The sequence below is a fragment of the Manis javanica genome, chromosome 1 (assembly GCF_040802235.1).
Source record: "Manis javanica isolate MJ-LG chromosome 1, MJ_LKY, whole genome shotgun sequence".
Classification (NCBI taxonomy): Eukaryota; Metazoa; Chordata; class Mammalia; order Pholidota; family Manidae; genus Manis; species Manis javanica.
The window spans coordinates 120,492,234-120,515,479 of record NC_133156.1 but is presented as its reverse complement, the minus strand read 5'-3'; the positions used below and the strand labels follow the sequence as shown (position 1 = coordinate 120,515,479).

The 23,246-nt window shown below is 47.1% G+C and overlaps 1 protein-coding gene across 2 annotated transcripts in view; it reads left to right on the top strand.

Moving 5' to 3' along the window:
- The window catches only part of EGFLAM (EGF like, fibronectin type III and laminin G domains), a 164,306-nt gene that overhangs the window by 128,952 nt on the left and 12,108 nt on the right, over positions 1-23,246 (top strand). For both annotated transcript variants that reach the window (XM_017671577.3, XM_073236950.1), the window contains 6 exons: positions 1,500-1,625; positions 2,773-3,016; positions 6,026-6,137; positions 10,078-10,194; positions 12,507-12,687; positions 20,569-20,647. In XM_017671577.3, the coding sequence (XP_017527066.3) occupies positions 1,500-1,625; positions 2,773-3,016; positions 6,026-6,137; positions 10,078-10,194; positions 12,507-12,687; positions 20,569-20,647 (859 nt within the window). The remainder of the gene's footprint in view (positions 1-1,499; positions 1,626-2,772; positions 3,017-6,025; positions 6,138-10,077; positions 10,195-12,506; positions 12,688-20,568; positions 20,648-23,246) is intronic.

Sequence of the window (23,246 nt, the reverse complement as noted above, 5' to 3'; positions counted from 1 at the left end):
GTAAACAAGTGCAGTGACCTTTAGCTTCCCCCCACCCAATCCCACCTCTTAAAAACAGTTCCAGTGTAAATTTGTAAACTTATGTTTCCACGTATATGTAAAGTAACCCAGAGGCCCCTCCTATCCGTGCGACCAGCCCTTCTCTGAGGAAGCATCTCAGCCCATAGAAATTGGTCACTTGCAGGGACCATGGGAGTTTTTCTCTGCACCATCACTCAGCCTCTGTGGACACTGTGGGTGCTGGGGACATTCTCGGGGCTGTGGCTGAAGAGACCACTGCTCACTTCTGCCTGAACTGCCAGTGGCCCCAGCTGGAATTCACAGAGGCCAGCCCAGCACAGCTAGAGTGGCGAGCACCAGGAAGGGCTTTAATTAGATTCTGTTAGCTCCTGCAGCGGCTCTCCTGGGCACACACAGGCATCCAGCCCTTCCCCTCCTCCCAGTGAGGTTTTGTGAAAAGACTGGATCCATGCAACAAGCACAGAGGACTGATGAGGAAAAGAGGAGAGGCTCACCCTGCTGAGATGACACAATCAGGCCGAGGAGGGCTCTTCACCTCACGGGGTGGGCTACCAGCTCACCCGCACACAGCCCTGGGGACTGCGGGGTGCAGCGCTGGGCCCCTCACTGCTCAGTCAGGGATGTAACCCCTCTGCCTCCAACCCAAGAAAAAGTATTTTGTATCACCTAAGCTCTGGGCCAGATTGCAGCCCACCTGTCTAACTTCTTATACACAAGCAGAAAAGGAAGACCAAAGAAGCAGAAGAAAAGCAGCCCGGAAAAGTCTATTTGTTTCCCCTGTTACAGGCCTCTCCACTATGTGTTTGTAAGGAAAATGAACCCATTGATGTTGACCCACTCAGCACCTTTTGGTCAGGGCCACCTTCCTGTCCCTCATGAGATTGTAACTTTGGAGGTAGAAACGGGTTCTGGAACGCACACGCTCACGTATAATGGAGCCGTGCCTCATCCCTCCCTGCCCCAGAAGAGCTGTGGACGGTTCAGGCACGTTACTAAGCTCAGGCATGGCTGCATAACTCCTTCATGTTTATCTTGCCTCAATTTTCCACCGGTGAGGTGGCAGCACTTACAGTAATTGGGGCCACACAAATTAGAATGCTTTCACCATGAACTCTGTGATGATATTGGAGGGAGTGAAACACACTTAGGGGAACAGCAAGGTGATGAATTAAAGCAGAAACAACTCAGTCATCCCTGTCAGGAGTCATAAAATTGCCAATTGATTGTCTGATCTGTTGCGTCCACCGTGTTTTAATTCTGTGTGGCTCTTCATAAAAAACAAGCTGAAATGCAATTAAAACAAAGGGCAGGTTCCACTCATCCTGAAGGCTGGTTTGCAGTTGCATAGAGGTGCCTGTCAACGGGAGTGGGAACTGAGCTGTGTGTATTCAGAACCATGAGCTGTTGGCATGGTCAGCTCATCATCCTGGACTGGCTTGTGGGCTGAACTGGCTTTGTGACACCCATTCTGTATTTAGGGGAGTGCAGCAGCGGACTCTGTGATGAGGCTTCGTGCGTCAATGGGGGCACCTGCACCATAGTCAGAGCTGACTCCTATGTTTGTCTCTGCCCCCTGGGATTTAAAGGCCGACACTGCGAAGATGGTGAGAAAGAAGCAGCTTGACGGCAGTTTCTGCCTGCATTGTTCATTCATGTTAATGGAATTTTTCATCCTCTAGCAAAGCCCCATATATTTGTATGGGATTAACATTGCTTTTTGGGGAGGGTTGGAAGAATCTTTTTTTACCAGGTTGGAAGGTCTTTGTGGGTGATATGTTCTGTTTAAGATGCTTCAAGGTCAGGCTTTGGTGGACTCCTCATGGCCCTCAAATATCTTTGAAAAGCCTCTTTGTGTGGTCTGTATTAGACTGAATTTGAAGCATTTACAGCTCATGTTTCTGAGAATAACTGGCAGTTTCAGAGAAAAGGCTAGAAAGATATACACAGAAACACTAATGATGCAATAGGATGAAAGTGGTCTTGTTTCTTTTTCTTTGTCCTGTTCTGCTGAATTATTTCACCTCTCAGTATTGTATATATTGATGATACAAAAAAGTATATATATATATATATACACACACACATATATATGCATGTAAGCTTACTTGCACACACAAACACAAACATATAATAATGGAAGAATTTAAAGGTGTAAAAGACTTTGGAAAAACATGCAGGGTTGAAAATGTTTTCACTTTTCCACCAGTGATTCAGATTTGGGCCTAAGACACCATCCCAGGAAAAAAATTTTTTTAACATTGTATAATGTCAAATCCCACGTCACCTAGAACAGGGTGTATGAATCAGGGTAAGCCAAAGCTGTTATATGCCATCTCACATTTCTGCAGTCTGCCATAATAAATGTGGGCCTTGCTCACTTCATACATCACTGCAGTCAGTGGTGGTGGTGGTGGTGGTGGTGGAGATGGCAGCCTCTGCTCCACACAGTCATTCAGGGATTCAGACTCCTGCTTCTAGTGGCTCTTCTAGGGATTTAGAATCCTCCACTGCTCCACTGATTCCTGCATTCAGCCAGCAGGTGAGGGAAGACAGAGCACATGGAGGACAGAGGGAAGTTTTAGAGGTCAGACCTGAGGTGCCATACACTTCTCCCACCCCATTGCACGGGGCAGAATTCAGTTACACCATCCACCTAACTTTAGGGAAGCTTGGAAACAGTTCAGCACTGCACCCAGGTGGAAAAGAACATGGTTAGTTCTAGGATTTCTAATGATGTGCTTGTTTCTTCAGCTTTCACCTTGACCATTCCTCAGTTCAGTGAGTCCCTGAGATCCTATGCTGCAACACCTTGGCCACTGGAGCCCCAGCATTACCTATCCTTCGTGGAGTTTGAGATCACATTTCGGCCGGACTTGGGAGATGGTGTCCTCCTGTACAGCTATGACACAGGCAGCAGAGACTTCTTGTCCATCAACATGGCAGGGGACCACGTGGAGTTCCGCTTTGACTGTGGCTCTGGGACTGGTGTTCTCAGGTAAGGGCCCAGACCTTTAGGATCCCCTTTCTCAAAAAGCCAAACTGCAGCCACTTTGGAAAAAGATGAATTTGTCATCTGATAGCTTGCACTATTCCTGTCTTCTCTACTGTTATCATTTCTGAAACCTGTTCTGCTTTATACAGATGACATGCTTCCTATAGACCATGCTGTCCTGCTGGCAAGGTTTCCTTTTCTCAAATAACTATCGATCAGGGAATGATTCTCTGCTTTAAACTATGGAAAATGGGCTTGTTTCAAATAGGGGTAAACTCCTTCATTTCCACCGGAGGTCACACAATGGCATCAGCAGAGACTCGACGAATTGTAATTAATCAGCACCTTGCCCAGAGCATCACTCAGTGGGTGCTCAGCAAATACATGGCAACTAGTAAAAAAGTATCAGCAGAGATTCAATGAACAGAAATGTCCTTGGTGGCCTCCCTTTACACTTGAACTTTACTTTTGCACTGTTCCTTGGTGATAACTAGTTATTTAGCAAGTCTCTTACTGCTCTCCAAGTAAAGAACCTGAGAATGAATCACTGCAAAGACCCCTACCTGAACAGCATGCTCAAGAGGGCTCCGTGAGTGGTTTCAGTAGCATGGCAGTAAGTGGGTGCTCCTCAAGTACTTGCTGGTATCTGCAGAACTGGTTCTGAGTCGTCAAAGCTTTCCTCCTGTTATCTAGTTTGTACTATTAATTTACTTAGCAGATTGATGGCTCCCAGACAGTGTGTCAGGATCTTTGTGAATCCCTCAGAGCCTGTGACTGATAGGTGCAGGTGTTGTTCTTATTTGTTTCTGCCTCCCTCTTCTCACTGTGTTCCTCCCATGGGTGTTTTTACCTCCAAGCTGGAGACCTGCTAATCTAACACACACATGCCTCCTGTTGCTACGTTTGGTGCCTCTCCTTTGAAACACACTAGGCTGTTTTTGTTCAGTGGTGCCCACAGCAGGAGATCAGTTGATCTGTTGTTGTAAAGGAGATTGTAGTCCCTGTTCTGCCCCAGTTCATATTGCTAGACTGTCATTCTTAGAAAGAATATGTGTTGAGATGTTACAGCCATGCATTGGCCTTAATTGCTGATCATTTTCCATGGCTGATGGGACATACTTACTGCATTAGGTTTCAATGATTCTTTAAAAGGACAGCTCATTTTTGTCCTTACGGCTGAATTCTGCCACATCAGTGACACATCGTGCCCTGGGGAATGGACAAACCTTTTTGTACCTCTGGTTATGCAAAAACATCCCATGTCTCAAGATAACTTTGGTGGGTATTTAATTGATTTAATTTACATGTGATTATGCAAAACAGTCTAAGCAATTCACTTAGACCTATTTGTCAAGTGGAGAAAAGAAGACACCTTGACTATGACCTTGTGCTTTCAAATTGGTTCCCCCTGGGTCCGGAATGCCCAGAAAGAGCCTGGGAAGCTTGGGGCTCATCATCTGTGCTCCTGGACAGAGCGCCCCTGCCCCTCAGCAGCGGCAGCCCCAGCTGTGAGGTCGCAGACATGAGGGAGCTTAGAAGTCCAGCATTTCTCTCTTTCGTAATTCTGTGCTTATTTTTGACAAGAGGTGTTTTTAACTTTCTCTTGTAAGCACATGTTATTATTTCCCTGCCTGTCAGGAAGGCACTTGGCCAGGCAAGTGCTCAGGGTTTCCAGGGAACAAACCAGTGTCTGCCCCTTGTCCCATCGCCTTTCCCGTGTAACCTGACAGCAGCAGTCACTGCTGGTGCTTGAGACGCCCCTTCGGGAAATGTTTATTTTGCAAACTATTTTAAAGACTTCCTGCTTTATTAAGAAAACTCAGGGAAAGCCTGAGCTACAGGAAGTTGTGGAATTGGCCAAATCATCTTAACTTAAGGAAAAGGATAAGGTGGTCAAATTCATTATGAACTTGATTCAAAAATCGAGACAAGTGAAATGAGCTTGTGATGGCTGCGATCAATACAACTGTGTCAAGAGAGGCAGTGTATTGACAGGGAATGACCTCCATAGGCAAGAACACAGCTAAGGCACCATTACTTATTGTGGAGACAGGCTTTTTCAAAGGTACTGCGGGTTTCTTTATTGCATATTGATTTAGCCAAGGTGATTAAATTCTAATTGCGAAGAACAAATCACAAAAGTATTTGCCAGAGCAAAAAAATCAAGTGAGTGGGCGGAGACCTTTCAATAATTGTGCCCATTGGTATTCTTGGTGGTTTTCTAAAGATGATCTGGCACCAAAAAATAATTGAGAAGTTCAGTGAAGCCAAGGAACTATGCACATCATAAAAAATACAAATGCAATAATTACACTCTTTTTGCACACCTCACTATCAAAAGTCACATGTAAAACTATATAATTTAAACTTCAAGTGCTGAATTAATAACTGAGTTTTTCAGTACTTTTAATCTTTTTCACAATAGCAGACAACATAGAATCTGTCCTCTCCAACAAATACTTTATTATGAAAAATTTCAAACATATAGAAAAGCTGAAAGAAATCGTACATCCTCTGACCCACCACCTTTAGTCTACGATCAACCTTTTGTTCTGTTTGCTTTATCACATATCTATCCTTGCATCCATCCATCCATCCAACCATCCATCCATCTTCTTTTTTATGCATTTCAGAGGATGCTGCAGACATCAGTATACCAAGGAAACTGTGTTTTACACCATTGCTCATATAATTTTCTCTTTCCCAAAGCTTGTGTGCAACTATGGTCACATTTTGCCCTCCTGTCACTCATCAACTAGAAAGCTAGACTCATCCTACTCACATTTCAGGCTTGTAACAAATAAATGAAAATAATAAATGCAGCCCTCCTACCATGAAGGGGGCCAGTACATGGAGCAGTACTGCTGTGTTTACTTAGCAAGCATGGTTGTTTCCTTTCTACAGAATGGAATGAGGTGCCTAATGTTGGCATCAGTTTCATCAGGGCTGGACTGATGAACATTATCCATAACATCAATGATGTTAACCCACATTGTTTTCTTCCTTCAACAGGAGTAAAGACCCCCTCACCCTGGGCCACTGGCACGAGCTGCATGTGTCTCGAACAGCGAAGAATGGTATTTTACAGGTGGATAAGCAGAAGGTAGTGGAGGGAATGGCAGAGGTGAGGACACACCTTTGCTGTTGATGGTCAATGTGAACTGGGTTACTGCTCTCTTCCTGTCCTGGAGAGAAAAGCAGCAGCGGCGTAGTGGTTAAGCACCTGGGCTCCATGGCCCGGCTGCCTGGTTAGCCCCTGAGCTCCGCATTGGGCAAGTTACTTCGCTCTTCTCTCCCTCAGCTGCAGATGGGGAGAGTGAGAGGAGAGGCCTCATAGGTAGGAGTAGGCCCTGAGTCGGCTAATGCAGGGACAGCACTTACCCAACTGCCTTCCTCCCCAGCCCCACTGTGAATCTCTGCCTTGTGTCAGTGTGTAACGTAGTTGGTGAGTCAGAACACAGACTCCGAGGCACGGCCAGTGACGTGGGTCACACATCTGCCAAGATCATAGGCTCTGAAACCAGACTCCTGCGTTCAAAATCCAGTTGCATTACTTACCAGGGGTATGAACCTAGACTGCCCACTTGACCTTCAAGTTTATGTTTCCTCATCTGTAAATTGGGGGTAATGGTGGTAAATGTAGTGCCTACTTCATAAAGTTGTGCAAATTGGACTACATATATAAAACACAGCAGTGTTTGGCACATGGGCAACACTGCAGCTTTACTTATTATTAGTTAAAAGAGTACTATCATGACCTAAAGAGCACAGGATTTTCATTCAAGTTTGTGACTTCATGGATGATTTTATTTCCAAGGTCATGTCCAAAGGAAATCATGCTTTTAAGAAGAGATAAGAGAGAATTCCTTTAAACTGTAACCTAGAATTTTTCACACAAAAAATTTGCAGTCCCCTGAAACAGAAGAGACTTTAGATTTGCCATCATTTCAATTCCCAACAGTCTTCACTTGGTGCATTGCAAGAGTCAAAGACAGCACTGATGAATGTGGGTGTTCCGGCAATACAGTGGATTCAGAGAAAAAGAAAAGGATGGAAAAGGGACTTTGGTGAGGGAAGAGGTATTTGGTCGAAGAAGAGGGAAGAAAGGACCCCCACGTGCGAGGCCAGACCCAGGGGTGTCAGTGGTGGGAGGTCCTGCCAGATCCAAGGTCGTCCTTGGGATGAAAGGGATCCAAGCGGGGTTCTCAAGGAGCTTCCTTCACACCTGGGACATGTTCCATATGTATCTGTGGAAAGACGAAGGAAGGAGGGAAGAAAGGGAGCGAGGTGGGAAGGAAGATGAAGGGAAATGGATTTTAAAGGGGGAACAGGAGTCACTTCTCGTACAGACCAGAAAATTCTACTAGCTAACCTCAGTCCAGGATAGAATCAGAAGCTCTTAAATATAGACCTGACTGTATGTCGACTTAATAATCTAAATTCAAAAGCAGTGTTTTTCACTCAGCATGAGTTAACAAATGTCTGTACAAGAGAAACAAAAGATTAGGTTGGGAGTGCTTGTAAACAGTTGGGTAACGGCCCTTGATTATACACAAGGGACTGTTCAGGACACAGTATCTACTGCTGCCATCCTACAGGGGAGGGAAGAGCAGAGGTGAGAAACACTCCTCAGGGTTTCTATTGCTGCCGTCAGGGAATGAAACACTATGGGAGAACCCTGGCCTCTGGAAGGGATGTGCTGCCTTCCTGGAAGGCCCCCTAGACGTGAGAAAGGGGAGGCGTGGTGTGCTGTGCGCACCTGAGGGTGGCTCTTTGGAGGCTGCTCCTACACAGGAGTGGGAAGTCCCCGGCTTGACGTCAGTGAGTTGAGCCTTAATCAGATCTCCTTCCAGGGTATTCTGCTCCCCTGCCATGTTCAGAGACGTGGCTGTTAGGAGCAGTGGCCTTAGAGCTTAGGGAAAGGTCAGGGCAGGGGTTGGAGGACACTCCTGGGGGCTGCGCCACGACCGAGGTCCCCCAGTGTCCAGATTAAACCTGGCTGGTTTGCTGAGCTGATGGCACTGAGAAATGCCAACCTCCCAGGGCTGTGCCAAGCTGTGTGGGACTCCCAAGAAGTGCACTGAGGGCTTGGGAAAAGCCCAGCTGAGGTTTTCCAACTACGTCCAGCTAAACAGAATGGCAGATTCAAGCAGGAAGTGCCTCAACACGAAACAGGCCCACTTTGGGGTCTATTTGCTTCTCTCCTGGGGCCCCCAAGGGGGTGGCAGCTGCAGGCCCACCTGTGGGCAATAAGAGGATGGCGGGGAGGACACTGGTGAGTGGCCAGAGGAACCAGCACTCACCCCACAAGACCTGACCCCATTGGCTAGACAGAGCCAAAACTCTCAGCACAGACAGCAATGGGTGCCTGTGGGTGTGTGGTGACAGTTCCTGCCTGGTTGGGTATCCTGTCAGGCCTCGAAGACTCCTAAAGGCCCTTCTATTCCTTCGACGAACCCTCCCCCACCCTCTCCAGTTAAATAAGAGCCCTGAAAGCAGCCTGAAGTTTATAGACACAGGCATTTTGGTCTATAATCTAATCAAGACCTCCCTGCCGCTACCTGGCTTGATCCAGCGTCGGTGAGCCCCCTGCAGATGGGGAGCATCACCCTCTCTGCCTGCCCGGTCCTCCCGACCAGACCCCAGATCCATTCTCCTCCCTCTGGCCAGTGATCTTCCTAAAGCATAGTTTTCTCTCTCCTGCTTAAATCTCACTGCAGAGCCTGCACTCTCTGGTCCCTCCAGGCTCTGCTCTACGCCTACATTCCCCCCAAGCCCTGATGGCGGTGTCCGTGTCTGCAATGCTAACTCTCCCCAGACCACTCCCCAGCTCTCAGTGTCTGGGGTGGGGCATGAGACATCCCCATGGTAGATACCTCGGAGCTGCCTGCACCATCCTCACAGAGCCAATCCCACCTGCCCGTTTACTTGTCTATATTCCCCCTGTGGAAGCCTCTGAACGGCAGGCACCGGGCCTTTGTGATTTACTATTGTTTGTCCAGCACTTAGTGCCTGGGACAAAGTGGGTGCCCCAAAATATCTGTTAAATTAAAAACTGAATGCTGCTACTTTTTGTATTTCTTTTACCATATATCAAAGGAAACACTAACATTCCCTAAAGTCTGTGCATCACCCAGAATTTGCTTACAGCTCATGTTTGAAGGAATTTAGACATTTTGAATACTACACACAGCTTGTTATCTAGCCCACCCATTGGAGTTCTGGCTGTTTAAATGAGCAGAAGCAGGGAAGCCCTGGGGATTGACCATGGGGAGTCCTCTGAGAATTTGGAAAATGGAAGAACTTCTATGCCCTTTGTAGCTGAAACAAGGAATACCTCCCACCCGCCATGCCTTCCTTTTCTCTTGCCCTAAAGAGATTCTGTCTTTCCTATGACAACAGCTGGCCATACTGGGATGCTGATTATGTGTCCAGCTCTGGACACATTGCTAACTAAGTGGGATCTCAGGCTCCAAGAGAGGCTGGACTGTGGTATGGCCAGTCACAGCAACCCCAAACTGTCAGCAGCTTGTCAAAGGGTTTATTTCTCACTCACCTTCCATGTCCACCAATGGTCAGCTGCAGCTTTGAGCTGAGACCAGGCTGAAGGAAGAGAGGGAAGGGGAAGGGCATGGTGAGCCATTCCCTGGCTCCGAAGGGTTCTGCCCAGGCATGAGGCATTTCTCTTCTGCTCATGTTTTACTGCCTAAAGCACACCACATGGCCCCACTTGAGGCTGAGAGGTTGGAGGCAGCCTTCCTTTGGGGAGATGAGTATGGCTGAAGGAGCCCCAGCCGCCACCAACGGTGATGCAGTCTGCCACGTTCACTGTTACACAGCTGTGAGGTAGATGGGTGATTCCCATTTCATAGATGACAAAACTGAGTCTCAAAGAGGCTAAGAAATTTGCAAACATTCAAACAGGTGATAAGTAGCCATGCAACACAACGTGAAACTCAAGCCAGCAGACCGTCGTGATGGGTTTTGAGGCTGTCTCTCCTTATTTGGTAGTCTTAACTATCTTTTCTGAATTATACCGTGTTTTGTTTTTAATCTGTTGGCAGGGAGGCTTCACACAGATTAAGTGCAACACGGACATTTTTATCGGTGGAGTCCCCAGTTACGATGACGTGAAGAAGAACTCGGGTGTCCTCAAGCCATTTAGTGGGAGCATCCAGAAGGTACAGGCTTCACTCACTCATGTTTATTGTGCCACCTTGACTACAGACAGTGGAGTTGAGTATTGTGATCAGTAATCTGCTACATCCAAAGAGAAGCTTTGAGAAATTTTAACATACTCACAGCATTGCTTTCCAGTGCTACTTCCTTATAACGTCGGCACCTGGGCCTATTCCCGGCAGGCATTCCATGAATGCAAGTCAATGAAGATGAGCTTTTCCAGCAAATCCACCGAACTATTCAGAGACTGCAACTAGCATCAGGTGCCGCAGATACTCAGCACAGGGGAAGGAGGTGAATGGAACCCAGTGACTCTGGGCTCTGGGCTTCTCTTTGGGGTTGTTTTGTTTGCTCAAGGCAAGAGCCAGCTCTCATTCCCACCCCCACCCCCACAGTTGAGCGGTTGTTCATCAGTCACATAACCAAGCTCTTAAGAGCATAGATTAAAGAGTCCTTCCATACAAGGTTAAAAAAACACTCAGCTAGTAAGAAATAGAGGGCATTGGCCCCATTCGTATTTGCCTATTCTTCCTTCTCTCAGGGCTGCCCATGATCTCTCCAGTTATGAAAATATGTTCTGTCTGCACCAGACATGCAGGTTGACTTCCAAGACCACCAAGCCCTGGGAGGAAAAGGATTTGAAGAAAAGCCTATTAGGTTCCCAGATGTTACTTCATCCTGTTTGCCTTGGACCAGCATGGGCCACCGATCCTTTTTAGACCCAAGACAAAGTGTGAGGGTGACTAATGGGAAGAAGGGGCAGCAGAAGATGATCCCATCATGATTTGCCCAGCTGGGCTCCGTCCTTCTCCTGTGTACCAGTGTGGGGTCCAGAAAAGGGGCCCCGTCAATATTTGCTGACTCTGTTGCGTTTCCCTTTGCTGCTGAACTGTGATGCCTGTGACACTTTAGTTCAGACCATTGTCTGCCCATGAGTGGGACCGCCATGTTTAATTGTGCATTTGAAATTCTTAGGAAGCAAGCTGAGCTGCTGAGAGGCTCCACCCCTCCCACCCTGGTCAGGCTTTGTGGTCCCTTCACACAGCACCCACAGCCCTTTCCCCTCACTTTCTGGAGAGCCCTCCTCCCCAAGTGGCTGAGTCCTCGGCTGTGCCATAACCTGCAGGGAATGGCCCATTCTTGGCTTGTCTCAAGCGCGTATGTCCAGGTTTCATGGTCCTTCACTTCAGCATGGAAAGGGGGGATTGTAGAAGGTTCTACTCTCTACCAGCTTTTGAGATTCAGAACTGGGAAAGAGCTTTCTCCCAACTCTCCCAACACTCTCCGAAAACTAGGCAAGCCTGTGAAACATGAAGGGCCACTGCTTAACTCTTAGGACTCCCCTGCCTATAGGAGGTTCCCTGGGAGGTGCTCTCTCTGTCTCTTCAGTTCAGCAAAGCCTGCACAACACTGGAACACCAACAGACCAAAGTAAATACATACTCCAAGTCAAGGGCTGAAAACATTGCTCCATTTATTTGGCCTGGGGAGTCCACCCCCGAAGTCTTCATTTTTGCTGGAGCCCCATTGCAGGCAAAGGGGTGAGGATCAAAGATCTCTCTTGTCCCAGTGAATATGCACAGCAGTGTGCAGAATGGGGTCTGTATTTCACTCTTTTTTTTAACAATTGGAAAGAAGGGAGTTAAAGAGTGTCAGGGAGGGAGCATAGCAGGAGCAGTGGGACCACTGGGGAGGTCCAGTTGATGGAGGGAAGAACACAGTAGTATGGTGAGAAGCTTCTCCCAGCCCCACCGCCACCAGAAGCTACCCTCCCCCACCCCGCTCCAGCCCCTTTGTTTCCTGCCTATATAATGCTGTGTTCAGTATTCTTCCCTACCTGGCTTCATAGCATCATCTCTCAACCGTGGCTGCATCTGAGAATCACCTGGAGAGCTTTTCAGAGTTACTGCTGACTGGGTCCCCTCCTCAGAGTTGCTGATTCAATTGATCTGGGTGGGACCTGAGCAGTAGGATATCCCTTAAAATCCCCAAGGTGATTCTAACATGCAACCAGGCCAAGAGCCCTAATTCTGTAGTTACTGGGATTTCTTTGTGAGCTTGACAAGTAGGCAGGCCTGGAACCAGAGGACGCTTTACTCCCTGATGATTCTCCCAAGAGCCACTGAAGGTAACTGAAGGTAAGAGCTTCAGTTCCTGCATCACTTCTAGGACGATAAAGCAGGACCTGGATATTTTCTTTTTTATTAAATCTCCCTTACCACACACAGTTCAGGCCAGTGAGCTGAGGGGAGCCTTAGAAGACTGCAAAGGGCTTTCTGAATTCCTGAATTTCTTTACATTTTCTCTCTTCAAGATCATCCTGAACGACCGAACCATCCACCTGAAACATGACTTGACGTGGGGCGTGAACGTGGAGAATGCAGCCCACCCCTGTGTGGGGGTCCCCTGCACCCACGGGGGCAGCTGCCGGCCCAGGAAGGAGAGCTATGAGTGTGACTGCCCCTTGGGCTATGAGGGGCTGCATTGCCAGAAAGGTACACGGGGGGGTCTCTGGCCCTGCTTCAGAGCAGAAGGAACGGACAGACCATTGTGGGGACCGCCGCTTTTAAAGGAAGAGTTGGTAGCACTGGGCCTGCCATATGGGTTCCTTTTACCAATGATTTCAGTAACATATTAGATAACATTTCAGAGGGTTAATTATATATAAGCTACTATAATTCTTTAATTAGAATTAAGTGCAGAAATACTTTTGCACAGTAGATAAATGTCTCCCTCCCGGAGAATGTCCTCATGGTCTAGCAACCAAATGATTAACTCGTGATACCTGGTGGCTTCCAGTACCCTGGCATCCGAGCCACCCCAAGAGCCTGTCATGCAGGTGAGTGCCTGGGTGTGATGGGCTGATAAATATTTTGGCTAAAAATTTTGACTTCTACCTGTGAATGCTATAAAGAGAAATCTGAGAAAGCTTGCCAAATACAGAAAAATACAAATTTTACATTAATCGCTCAAGACTAAAGTAAAAATAACCTCCTGTAGAGTACTGTTTCCATGCCACCTAGGTTTCCTCTGTGCCTCAGTTTCCTCATCAGTAAAATGGGGCAACAATAAAAATGGTATCTAACACAGAAGGTTGTAGTGTAGATTAAACGAGGCAATGCAAAGCATATTCCTTTGAAAACTGCCTGGTTAGTATTCAACCAATACTAAACATTATTATTTTTGGTGAGAAAAATAAAATTCACTGGCAGGTGCTGTGAGCCACCCAGCCTCCAGCCTTTCCTTCCCTGAAAGCTAGAGCAGGTCACAGACCACAAGCCCCTGGTGGACTGAGCCTTCCACACCTGCTCAAGGGTGGCAGAGGCCGTGGGCTTCGTGTCTAGAAGAGACCTGTCCACAAATGGCCATGATGTTGGGCCATATGGACTTTTTTGGTTAGAATGTCAGTATGGTCTCACTGTCCTGGAAAGGATTTTTTTAAAAAGCTAGACAAGCCTGAAGGAACTAAGGCCAAGAGCCTAAGTGAGAGAATCTCTTTCCTATTTGTTTCCAGGTTCCTGATTTTCATCAGAATTAGGGCTTAGAGAAAAAGCGTAAATTACAGGTAGATATTGCAGTAAATGGAATGATTGGAGAAGTTGTTTTGCAGCAATCTTGGAAAATATGAAAGATGCCAGTTTGCCGGTTGGAAGCCTGAAGAGTATATTTAAAATGAATTTTGAAACCTGCATGGCAAATCATATGAAATATATTTATTAACATAGTTCACCCTAACGATGAACAGGGAGGTGATGAAAAGTAACCGATCCTTTGTGAGCAGTCCCAATTATAATTCTAACAAGCAAATTGTTGTTTAGCTAATAGTGTATATTTGCAGAGATTTAGTTCACTGAGTGGCCCATTCATCCAGAAAATTGGGTTTGGATTTCACACGTCAGTGTTTGAATTTCCTAGGTCTCCAATTCTGCCACGTTCAGTTCAAGCTCGTGCCTTAACTGCCAGTGCTAATAGCCAATACATGAAGTGCAGGGTTAAATGAACATTTAGCTTTGGGAATTAAAGGAGGAAGGACAGGATAATTTGTGATCTTGTTAACCTTTGTTTCCTGCTATAGAACATTCTGCATAACAGATACAAAGTGTTCTCATTTATAGCTTTGTAGCTATATGTTGAGGTACAGTGAGAAACCAATCTCAACAGAAAGAAGGGTCAAATCTCTGGTGAGGGCCTGAGGCTGCTGGCAAGATGGAAGGGAGTAGACAGCGGCAGGGGACTTGGTGGGGATTTAGGCCTCCTTTTTTGCAAAATACTATGCTAGAGCCAAGATTAAAGCCCAGACAGACCATCAGCTGCCCTCATGTCATATCAATATTTCCTTGTGCTTTGAAATAAAGATGGTGCTTCTGGCCAAATGGCAGCTGTTGCCAATCCAAGGCATATGGGAGGCGTGGCCTGCACAACATAATTTGTCTCCTGTTATATGGCTCGAGAGGATTAATGGGATTCTGGGTGCAGGTTAGGGCCTTTAAGGACAGTTTTTCCATGCCCTAGCAGGCACAGAGCATGGCACAGTTTCCATTCAGACCGCTGCCATATCAGGGTGAGCATCTAGACCTTGGTAAGGATGGGAAAGAAGGGGATGAGAAATGGGCAAGTACACTGTTCCATAAAGATGCGACAGGACATTCTCAACATTTGGGTAAATTCTTAGTGGGAAAGACCAAGTATGGTTAGAAGCACATCTTTGTTATCAGAGAGAATCCTATCTCATCTGGCAAGGTGATTTGTAACCGAATATATTTAAATGTTAGATTTTCCTCCCCAATAACCAGATTCGAAAGCAAGAACCTATTCTTAGTATTTCCCCTAGAAGTTAACCCAGCCTTCTCCATTGAGCAATGTGTTGTAGCAATCTCCAGCACCAGGCCTCATTCAGTCCATACCAAGGGGTACCTTCGCCACCTGGAATTCGGTTTTTGAGGTCCTAATCTCATCAGGGAGTTTGTGGCAGGCAGGTGAGCTCCACTAGGGGACTATGGGGACTTGTTCCCACCTCTTGGTGGTGCAAGAGGGCTGGGGCCAGAAGCACAGACAAAGCCTTGAGGGACTCTGGGCCCCGAGACCATCATGGTGATCTTGAGACCCCCTCCTCATCCCTGCCAGGCTAGGGCAGGAGCACGTGGAGGTGGGAGTCAGGCTCTGTGGCGCTGCACACTGTGCTCAGGGCTCAGGCTCTGCGGCAGCCGCAGCTGCAGACTACTAAGCCTCTTGTCCGGCCCAGGGCAGCTGCAGGACCCCCAGGGCCAGGGGCTCTCCTAATTCCCAGCCTTAGCTTCATTGGCCCTCCCCTTCCCTTTGGGGACTGTCACCCTTAGATTCCACCGCAAAGCTCAGCACCCTTGGCACCTCACCAGAAGGGTGTCAACAAAGGCCCCTCCTCAAAAAGATTCACCCGGTCCTTAAGGATTTCTTTCCCCTTTCTCCCTCCCCTCATCCAAATTTGCCCATCTGTGTCCCAGTCCCCAGAGTTCTTGTATCCAAGTAAGTCACCGAGAAGTGAAAAGAGTTTCATAAGGCAAAAAATTAAGTTCTTAGAGATATTAATGGCTGTTTTGCACACACACATACACACACAAAGACAGACAACAGACATTCACATGCACAAAACGGGAGGGAGGTTCTGTGGTCAAATAAATTTGGGTAATCCTGGGTAAACACAGTTAAACAGCTCTTTTCTGCAGGACTTCTCAGAGCCTTTGCTAGGCTCTGAGTGTCCAAAACCAGGGCACAGGATGCAGCTGTTTACCCCTAAGTTTATCCCAGGCAATAGCAGACAGGCCACTTCAGGAAGAACTCTGAACCTGGGCTCTCCCTTCCCTTCCCTGCATTGCTGTTTGAACTCAGCCTGTGCAGGACCCTGGAGGCCACTAGATGGAGATGTTTCTCTGCGGCAGGCGAGCTGCTGCTCCGTACTGGTTACCGACACCAAAAGTGGCTGAGGCAAAGCCCAGGCTTAGGTCACACACTGGTCAGGGATGCACAGCCCTAGAAGACGGGGTCTTCCTTGAGCAGTACTGTTCTACCACATATACAACATTTTGGACATCTCATGTTGTCTTTAGTGAGCTCACATCATATAGCTAGATCTGAGTTGGGTAATTTTTTTTTTGCCCCAGTGATAAAAAAAAATAGCTTCAGTAAATCTAGGCCACAATTTAAGGAAACTCAGTGTATAAAAACACAAATTAATATAACACAGAGGGGGAATTTCTTTTCTTAAGGATGGTGTATCATTCACTGTGGAAAATTAGGGGATGTTAGCTTGGATGCTGGTCTTTAGCTAGTTGAAGGCTGGTAGTGCAGAAAATGATTTTTTTGTTTACTCTGTGGCTACAGAGTCAAATTCATGTAATGGAGAATTCTGTACCAAACAGAACTGGCCCAGCAAGAGAAGGTGCTGCCCAGTGGGTGGGTAAGCTGCCCGTCATGGAGCCTGTTGCCCTGGGCTGGGTGGCCGTCCATCAGGACGCTGTTGAGAGCAGTTCTGGTGGTTGGGGAAGCTTGATCACAACACCCCGTCCTCCCTCCGCTGCGGCCCTGTGACTGTGTGAAAGAGCCAGCGTTCCCTTCAATGCTTTATCGTCCTTTGGGAATTTCACATCTCTCAAGTGGAAAATTTGTTTTGCCTGGCTTGGAAGCTGCTATTCATTGGGATATTTCTGTGCCACCAGATGGCACAGGTTTTAGGGTGTACATGTGGGGGAGCGACAGGAACACCTTTCAACTAGTGCCTTTGCCCCAGAAAAAAGACAATGTAGAAAAAATCAGGTAGAAAGAGTTAGAATAAAATATAATCATGATTGCAATATTTAAACAAGCCACAAAGGGCCAGAGAGGGCTAGATGGTCACTCCAGCTCTGATGTTTTAGGGTGGAATTAATATTTACTCATATATACTGACTGCCACTGAGTCTATTTTTACCATTTTGTATTCAGCAGTGTCATTTCTGGTGAGTTTCCCTGCCCTTTGTTAATTACAAAATAACCAGGACTCTGGAATCTTGCACAGGGGCTGAAGGCATTGCGTGGGTGGGAATTAGGGTGATAGTTTCATGACAGACAGAAAAAAGGGCGGCTGGCTTATTCTTCCTTTCTCATATACAGCCTTGGGCAAAGAAAAGTCATAATCAATGACAAGGTAAGTAGCTCTTTAGCAAGGAACTTTTCTCCAGGTTTAGAGTAAGTGGGGATTATCAGTGAAGGTCAGAGGAGCCTCAGAAGCATCAGACAACTCATTATCCACCTCTTCTTGGTCCACCACCACCCTAACCCCACTACTGAGCAGACACTAGGGAGGTGAGTTGGGTGACTTGGTGCTCATCATGCTGAGAAAATATTTCCGGCATTTCTTGTTGGAATTTGTATTTGCATTCCCTAAGAGGACATGCTGGGCCCTCTGCAGGGCTTTACGAGGGACACAGGGCTGGTTTCCAGTGATCTGCAACCACAGTAATTGGGACTTTATAGTGGCTGTGAAAGTCTGACTTACCCGTTCTGTTTCATGCTGGCCCCTGGCAGCGTGTGGGAACTACTGCCTCAACAGTAAGTACAATAGGTCCTGTGTGACACTGGGAAAGCGCTCCAGGCTCACGCCACCACAGGCTCAGCCAGGCTTCAGGCGCAGTGCAGGCCAACCACATGCAAAGGGTACTTGGGTTAAGTGGCATGGGGCTCGGACAGATCTCCCATGGTGGCCGGAATCCTCCGTCCCGAAACACCAGCCCTGAGAACACAGTTATCTCCCAGCTGGAGCTCCTCGGGTGCCTGAGCTCCTGAATTAGGGGGCTTCGCAAACAGCTGGACGGGGCCCACACAGGCCCCTCTGAGGCTCTGTGTGCAGAGCCGACGGGTGACATCCTGGCCATTTCAAGGAGTCCTGGGAAACAATGGTTATTGGCTACAGGCCCACGGCCACCGCCAGTGACAGCAGGTCCAGGATCTGCCTGAACCGCACCCCCTGGGGTGAGCCAAACCTGTTGGGGCGCCTTTGCTTATGTTTCGTTCCAGAAGGACTCCTCATCGGCTTGGACACTCTCTCCTCCCTTCTTGGCACTAGTATCCTGAAAGAGGAGCCTGCTAAGAGCTCCTTTTGCATCCATGTTTGCATTTCTTTCTTTTCTCATCCTCCACTCCTGCCCTCTCATCCCGGTTTCTGTTCCTCTGGTCCTTGCCCTCCCTGCTTGCCTTTCCCATGCTCCTCTGCCTGCCCACCCTGCTCTCCTGTCTTCCTACCTCCTCTTCCTTTGCTTCCTTGGCATTTTTCTTCTCCTCTGCTTCCTGCTTTCCCCTTCTTTTCCTCTACCCATTCACTTTTCTACCGAGCTCTTGCCATTTTGCATCCCACTCTTTTTCCCTCTCTCAGTTTCCCTTCCTTTCCTTCCCCTCTTCCTCCTCCCCACTTTGACCAGAAGGGAGAGAGGCTAGTGGTGCAGCCCAGCATTTAAAGGTACCGTCATGCTCCCTTATCCTGGGGGGATTCTCCCCAAGGCCCCCAGTGGATGCCTGAATCTTTGGACAGCACCAAATCCTATAAACAGATGTACCGAGCTCTATGGTTTCTCCTCTACATCAAACCTATAATAAAGTTTAATCTATAAATTAGGCACAGTAAGAGATTACCAACAGTGACAAATAGTAAAATAGAGCAATCATAACAGTATACTGTAATACTATGTGAATATGATCTCTCTCTCTCAGACTACTTTATTGTACTGTTTCCACCCATCTTCTTATGGTGGTGTGAGATGGGATAAAATGCCTAGATGAAGGGATGAAGTGAGGTGGGTGATATGGCTGCTGTGATGTGGCTTAGGCACCCACTGACCTGACAGGTATATCAGAAGGAGGATCATCTGCTTCTGGACCACAGTTAACCACGGGTAACTGAAACAGGGAAAGCAAAACCACTAATAAGGAGAGACTACCATATAAGAGCCTTTCATCTCTGTCCCGAATAGGCCATCTGGGCTGGCAGTCCCTTGTCTTGAACTGTGGTGTTTCAGAGAGTAAGAAAGCAATTTTTTGCTAGTACTTCAGAAATCATCTCTTAAAGTCTTACTTCTCATCCTTTGCTTCTTTGTCTGGTTTTGTTTTCTTGTTTCCTTTCTTCCTTTCTTTCTTTTTAAATTTTTATTTAAACATAAGAACTTAATACTTGGGGGCTCAATGACATTGGGCTTCAGGTGTTGCTATATTACATCTCCTTTCTTTTGTTTTCCATTTTCTTAGTGTTTAGAAGTTAAGTTCAACCTCTCTTATTGCTCACACTGCCAAGTAATTATACATTTTGTCTCCTGGGTGTAGAGTCTTGAGTTCAGTGTCTTCTTTTCACTAACCACATATTTTGTAACACTGTAACTCCTTTTATAAGCCTGCTTAGTCTCTCTTGTTTTGCACATTTCATTGAAACGGAAATTCATTCTATGTTAATTTCCTTATACTGCCATTTCTTTCTAAAGAGGAAAGAGATACTGCTGTTATCCCTTTAGTAGAAATCCCCCAAATTATTCCCAATTTGTGATGCCAAAGACAACCATTTAATCTCGTCTTTTGCTAACTGGGTGGAAAAGGGTGATTCCTTAGGAAAACAAACTGGTGAGAAATTGAGAGGAAGGAAATACACTTCTAAAATACTGGAAAGTAAAAAGTAGGCTGAGGGCCAGAATTAAGGAGACTCCCTCTGTTCGTGGTGTGTTGCCCTCTGAGCTGTATAATCTTGGGAAAATCCTTGATGATTTCTGCGCTTCATTTTTTCTCTTCTGTAAAATGGTCATAACCAATCCCTTCATTCTCCCCTGACTCATGAGATGGTGGTGAAGCTCTTGTCAAATGTGACACTGGAAGGTGATCCACAAAAACAAGACTCAAAGCTTCACCCCTCCTACTTCCCCAGTCTCTTGAGGTCATGCTAAAAGGGTTCTGGACTACATTGCCTTCAAATAAAGTAATTCTGGTGGGCTTTATTTGGGGACTGTTTTCTCCACCTCCTTTGGAGAACATCTAGGATTATTCCCAGCTGCTCCTCACATGGCCTAAGAGTTGCTCTTTGGCTTCCAAGAATAATTGGGCACAGTTCCAGTTTCAGCATATTGCAAGGCCTTCTCAGTAGTGCTGAGGTCAGTGACAGTGATGGCCAGCCCTAGGTCGGGGGACAACAGAAGACGCCAACACCAGGCCATGAGGACAGGCGGATCTGAACCTGGCCACGCGCACGTGCAGCCAAGAGGAAGAGGCTGACAAGCTGTTAAATGTCGTATTTCCAGGAGCTGATTTTCTTTGTGTTTTCCTGCCACATGATTGAGTGCTGGGGTCAAGAAAGTCCCGTACAATGTAACCTCCATTTTCTGTTCTCTCAGCGATCACAGAAGCCATTGAGATTCCGCAGTTTATCGGACGCAGTTACCTGGCATATGACAATCCAGATATCCTCAAGAGGTAATATATCTCATTAGGCATGTTCCTTATCTCTCTGGGGGCAGATTTCCCAATATCTTTCCCAGGGCTTTTCCTTATCTTACACATGAGAAGATAAGATAATTCTCAAAGAAGGCAGCCATGGCCCCTGGGGAAACACACACACACACACACACACACACACACACACACACACACACACACAAAAGAAACATAGAAACTGGAACAGAAGAAAACAAAAAACAAAGTATATTTGGAAAATGCAGCCATTTCAGACAACCCCAGTACAAACAAGCCAATCCCTTTCAGGTCAGAGGGCCTGGACTGAGGAGTGAGTCCAGTCGCAGGATCTCTAGTAGTCAGGCTTGGAGATGCAGAGAGAACCTGACACTCCTGAAGCCAGGGCTTTGAGTGTGACCCCCAGGCGAGGCAGCTAGCCTCACGCCGTGCCGTGGCCATGGTCTACAGCTCTGCCTGGAGTTGGTAGCAGAAGGGTGATGTGCCGTCCACCAGACAAGCAGCTTCCAAGTCCACGTCCTACGCTGCAGCCTCATCAACAGGCGCCCACTGTCATCCCCAGTCTCTGGCCTCTTAGTGGGGGTCCTCAGCTGCATTCATGTGGCACAAGAGCATGGCACAACAGATGCCCAAGTCACAGCCATGGCTTTGGATTCCTGGTAGAAGAAGCTCCAGCCCATTGCTGGAGTCTAAGCTTGGAAAGGCCCACTGACAGGACAAGGGGAAGGCTGGCCCCAGGCACAGTCCCAGCCTAGTGAAGCTCCTCTTTGGCACTTTCGGTTTCTCTCTTTTCCTTCCCCTAGTTCTTGGTAGGTTATAGCGCACCAACCCTACTCCCACTGCCAGCACAGTCATTCTAGAATTTTCCTACCTCTTCAGGTTGACTTCATCATAATAACAAACTAAGGCAAAGCTTTAAGCCAAAGACACCCAATTCTTAGGGTGGAGCTTGACAGCTTTTTAAGGAACAAAAGTGGCTGACAGACATTTTCCTGGGGCACTGGATGTCCCTGGTACCTCTGCGTGCATACCAGACAGACATGGCTTCATTTCTCTGACCCAGTTTTGTATTATCTAGATTGACTTGGCATGGGGCATAATGGATTCCCAGCAAGAAAGACCTTTTCCTTTCCTTAGCCCATTTCCCCAAAGGTGGAAGGGCACCAAGTTCCCAGAAAGCAAGGACAGTGTGAAAGGGGCCCAAGTGTTCAGCCTCTGGTCTGTAGTGAGAGGCACTGGGTGGTGTAGGGGAGGAGGAGTTTGGTGAGAGTAGGAGGGGGCGGGGCCCAAACCAGAGCAGCTCCTGGGGCCTCAGGCACGCACACGTGTGCATCTGTGTGGAACAGTCAAGTTCAAGTGAAAGTCAGGTTCAGAGTCTATTTCAGTTAGATGCCTTTGGGAGTAACTGAAAACTCAGCTTAAAATGTCTTAAAGATGAAGAGTATTTATTATTTCCTGTATTGAATAGTCCAGATTTAGACTGAATCCTGGGTTGATTGATTCACAGAACCAACTGTATCATTGAAGACCCGAGTCTCTTGCATCTTTCTGCCTTGTTATCCTCAGCATTTTCTCCAGACCAATCCTTTCATGGTTATAAAATTGTTGTCCATAAGATGCTTATAAGATGTCTGTAAATCAGGATAATATGCGGTGGAAATAAAAAAGAACTTTTTTTTTCCTCATGGGATTCCTTTTAAAAGAAAAGGAATCTTTCCTAGAATCCTACTGATGCATTTCCTTTGTTGTTGGACAGTAGTGGGTCACACGCCCACCCCTAAATCAATGACTGCAGAGAAATGGAACCATCATGACCTGCTTATACTGATCCATGTGTCCAGGACGAGTGGGGGAGGAAAGGAACCCAGAACCAAAGACTGGGAAAAGCAGGTCTCCAAGGAATGGGCCTGGGCTGGATTGCCCTGCACCTCACTTGGTGGGGATGTCAACCCCTCCTCCATCCTTCTACGGCCCTACATGGGGAAGGCAACCTGGTCTCCTCCTGTCTAGATCAGGCTCTGGGAAGTGTAGACAAAAGTGCCCTCCACTGTTCACTCTGAAGGTACTCTACAGCTCCAGACCAGGCATGTGAGACAGACAGAGGCGAGGTACCAGTGACAGGAGGATGGAAAAGGAGACTGTACCAGTACGGCCATATTATGAGCAATATGAAATTATGTTTACTCTTATGTCACCTTTTATTTAAGGACCTCATGCCTGCTTCTCTCCCTACATTAGATAAAACACAGATCCCTTTAGTGGGACTGGATTTCTGAACTTGTCTCTTGCCCAGAATTGATAAGAACACCCTAAGAATTGATAAGCATATGATGCTGTTGTCCACCACACCTGTAGGGTGGAACCTGACCTGCCTGAGCACCTGTCCTTTCCTCTCAACTTCCTGTTCCCCTCTACCCTGTCTCTACCCCTACACTTCTCAAGATCATTATCCCATCAAGGCACGTTCTTTATCCGACACTCTGCCCCCTGTCCAGTCATTCTTCCTCTGTCCCCAAGGACAGTCACCACCAGGGCTGGCCATCCACAACTGCAGTCAGCCCAGAGCAGCTGCCAGCTTGAACTTCTTGGCAATTAAGAAATT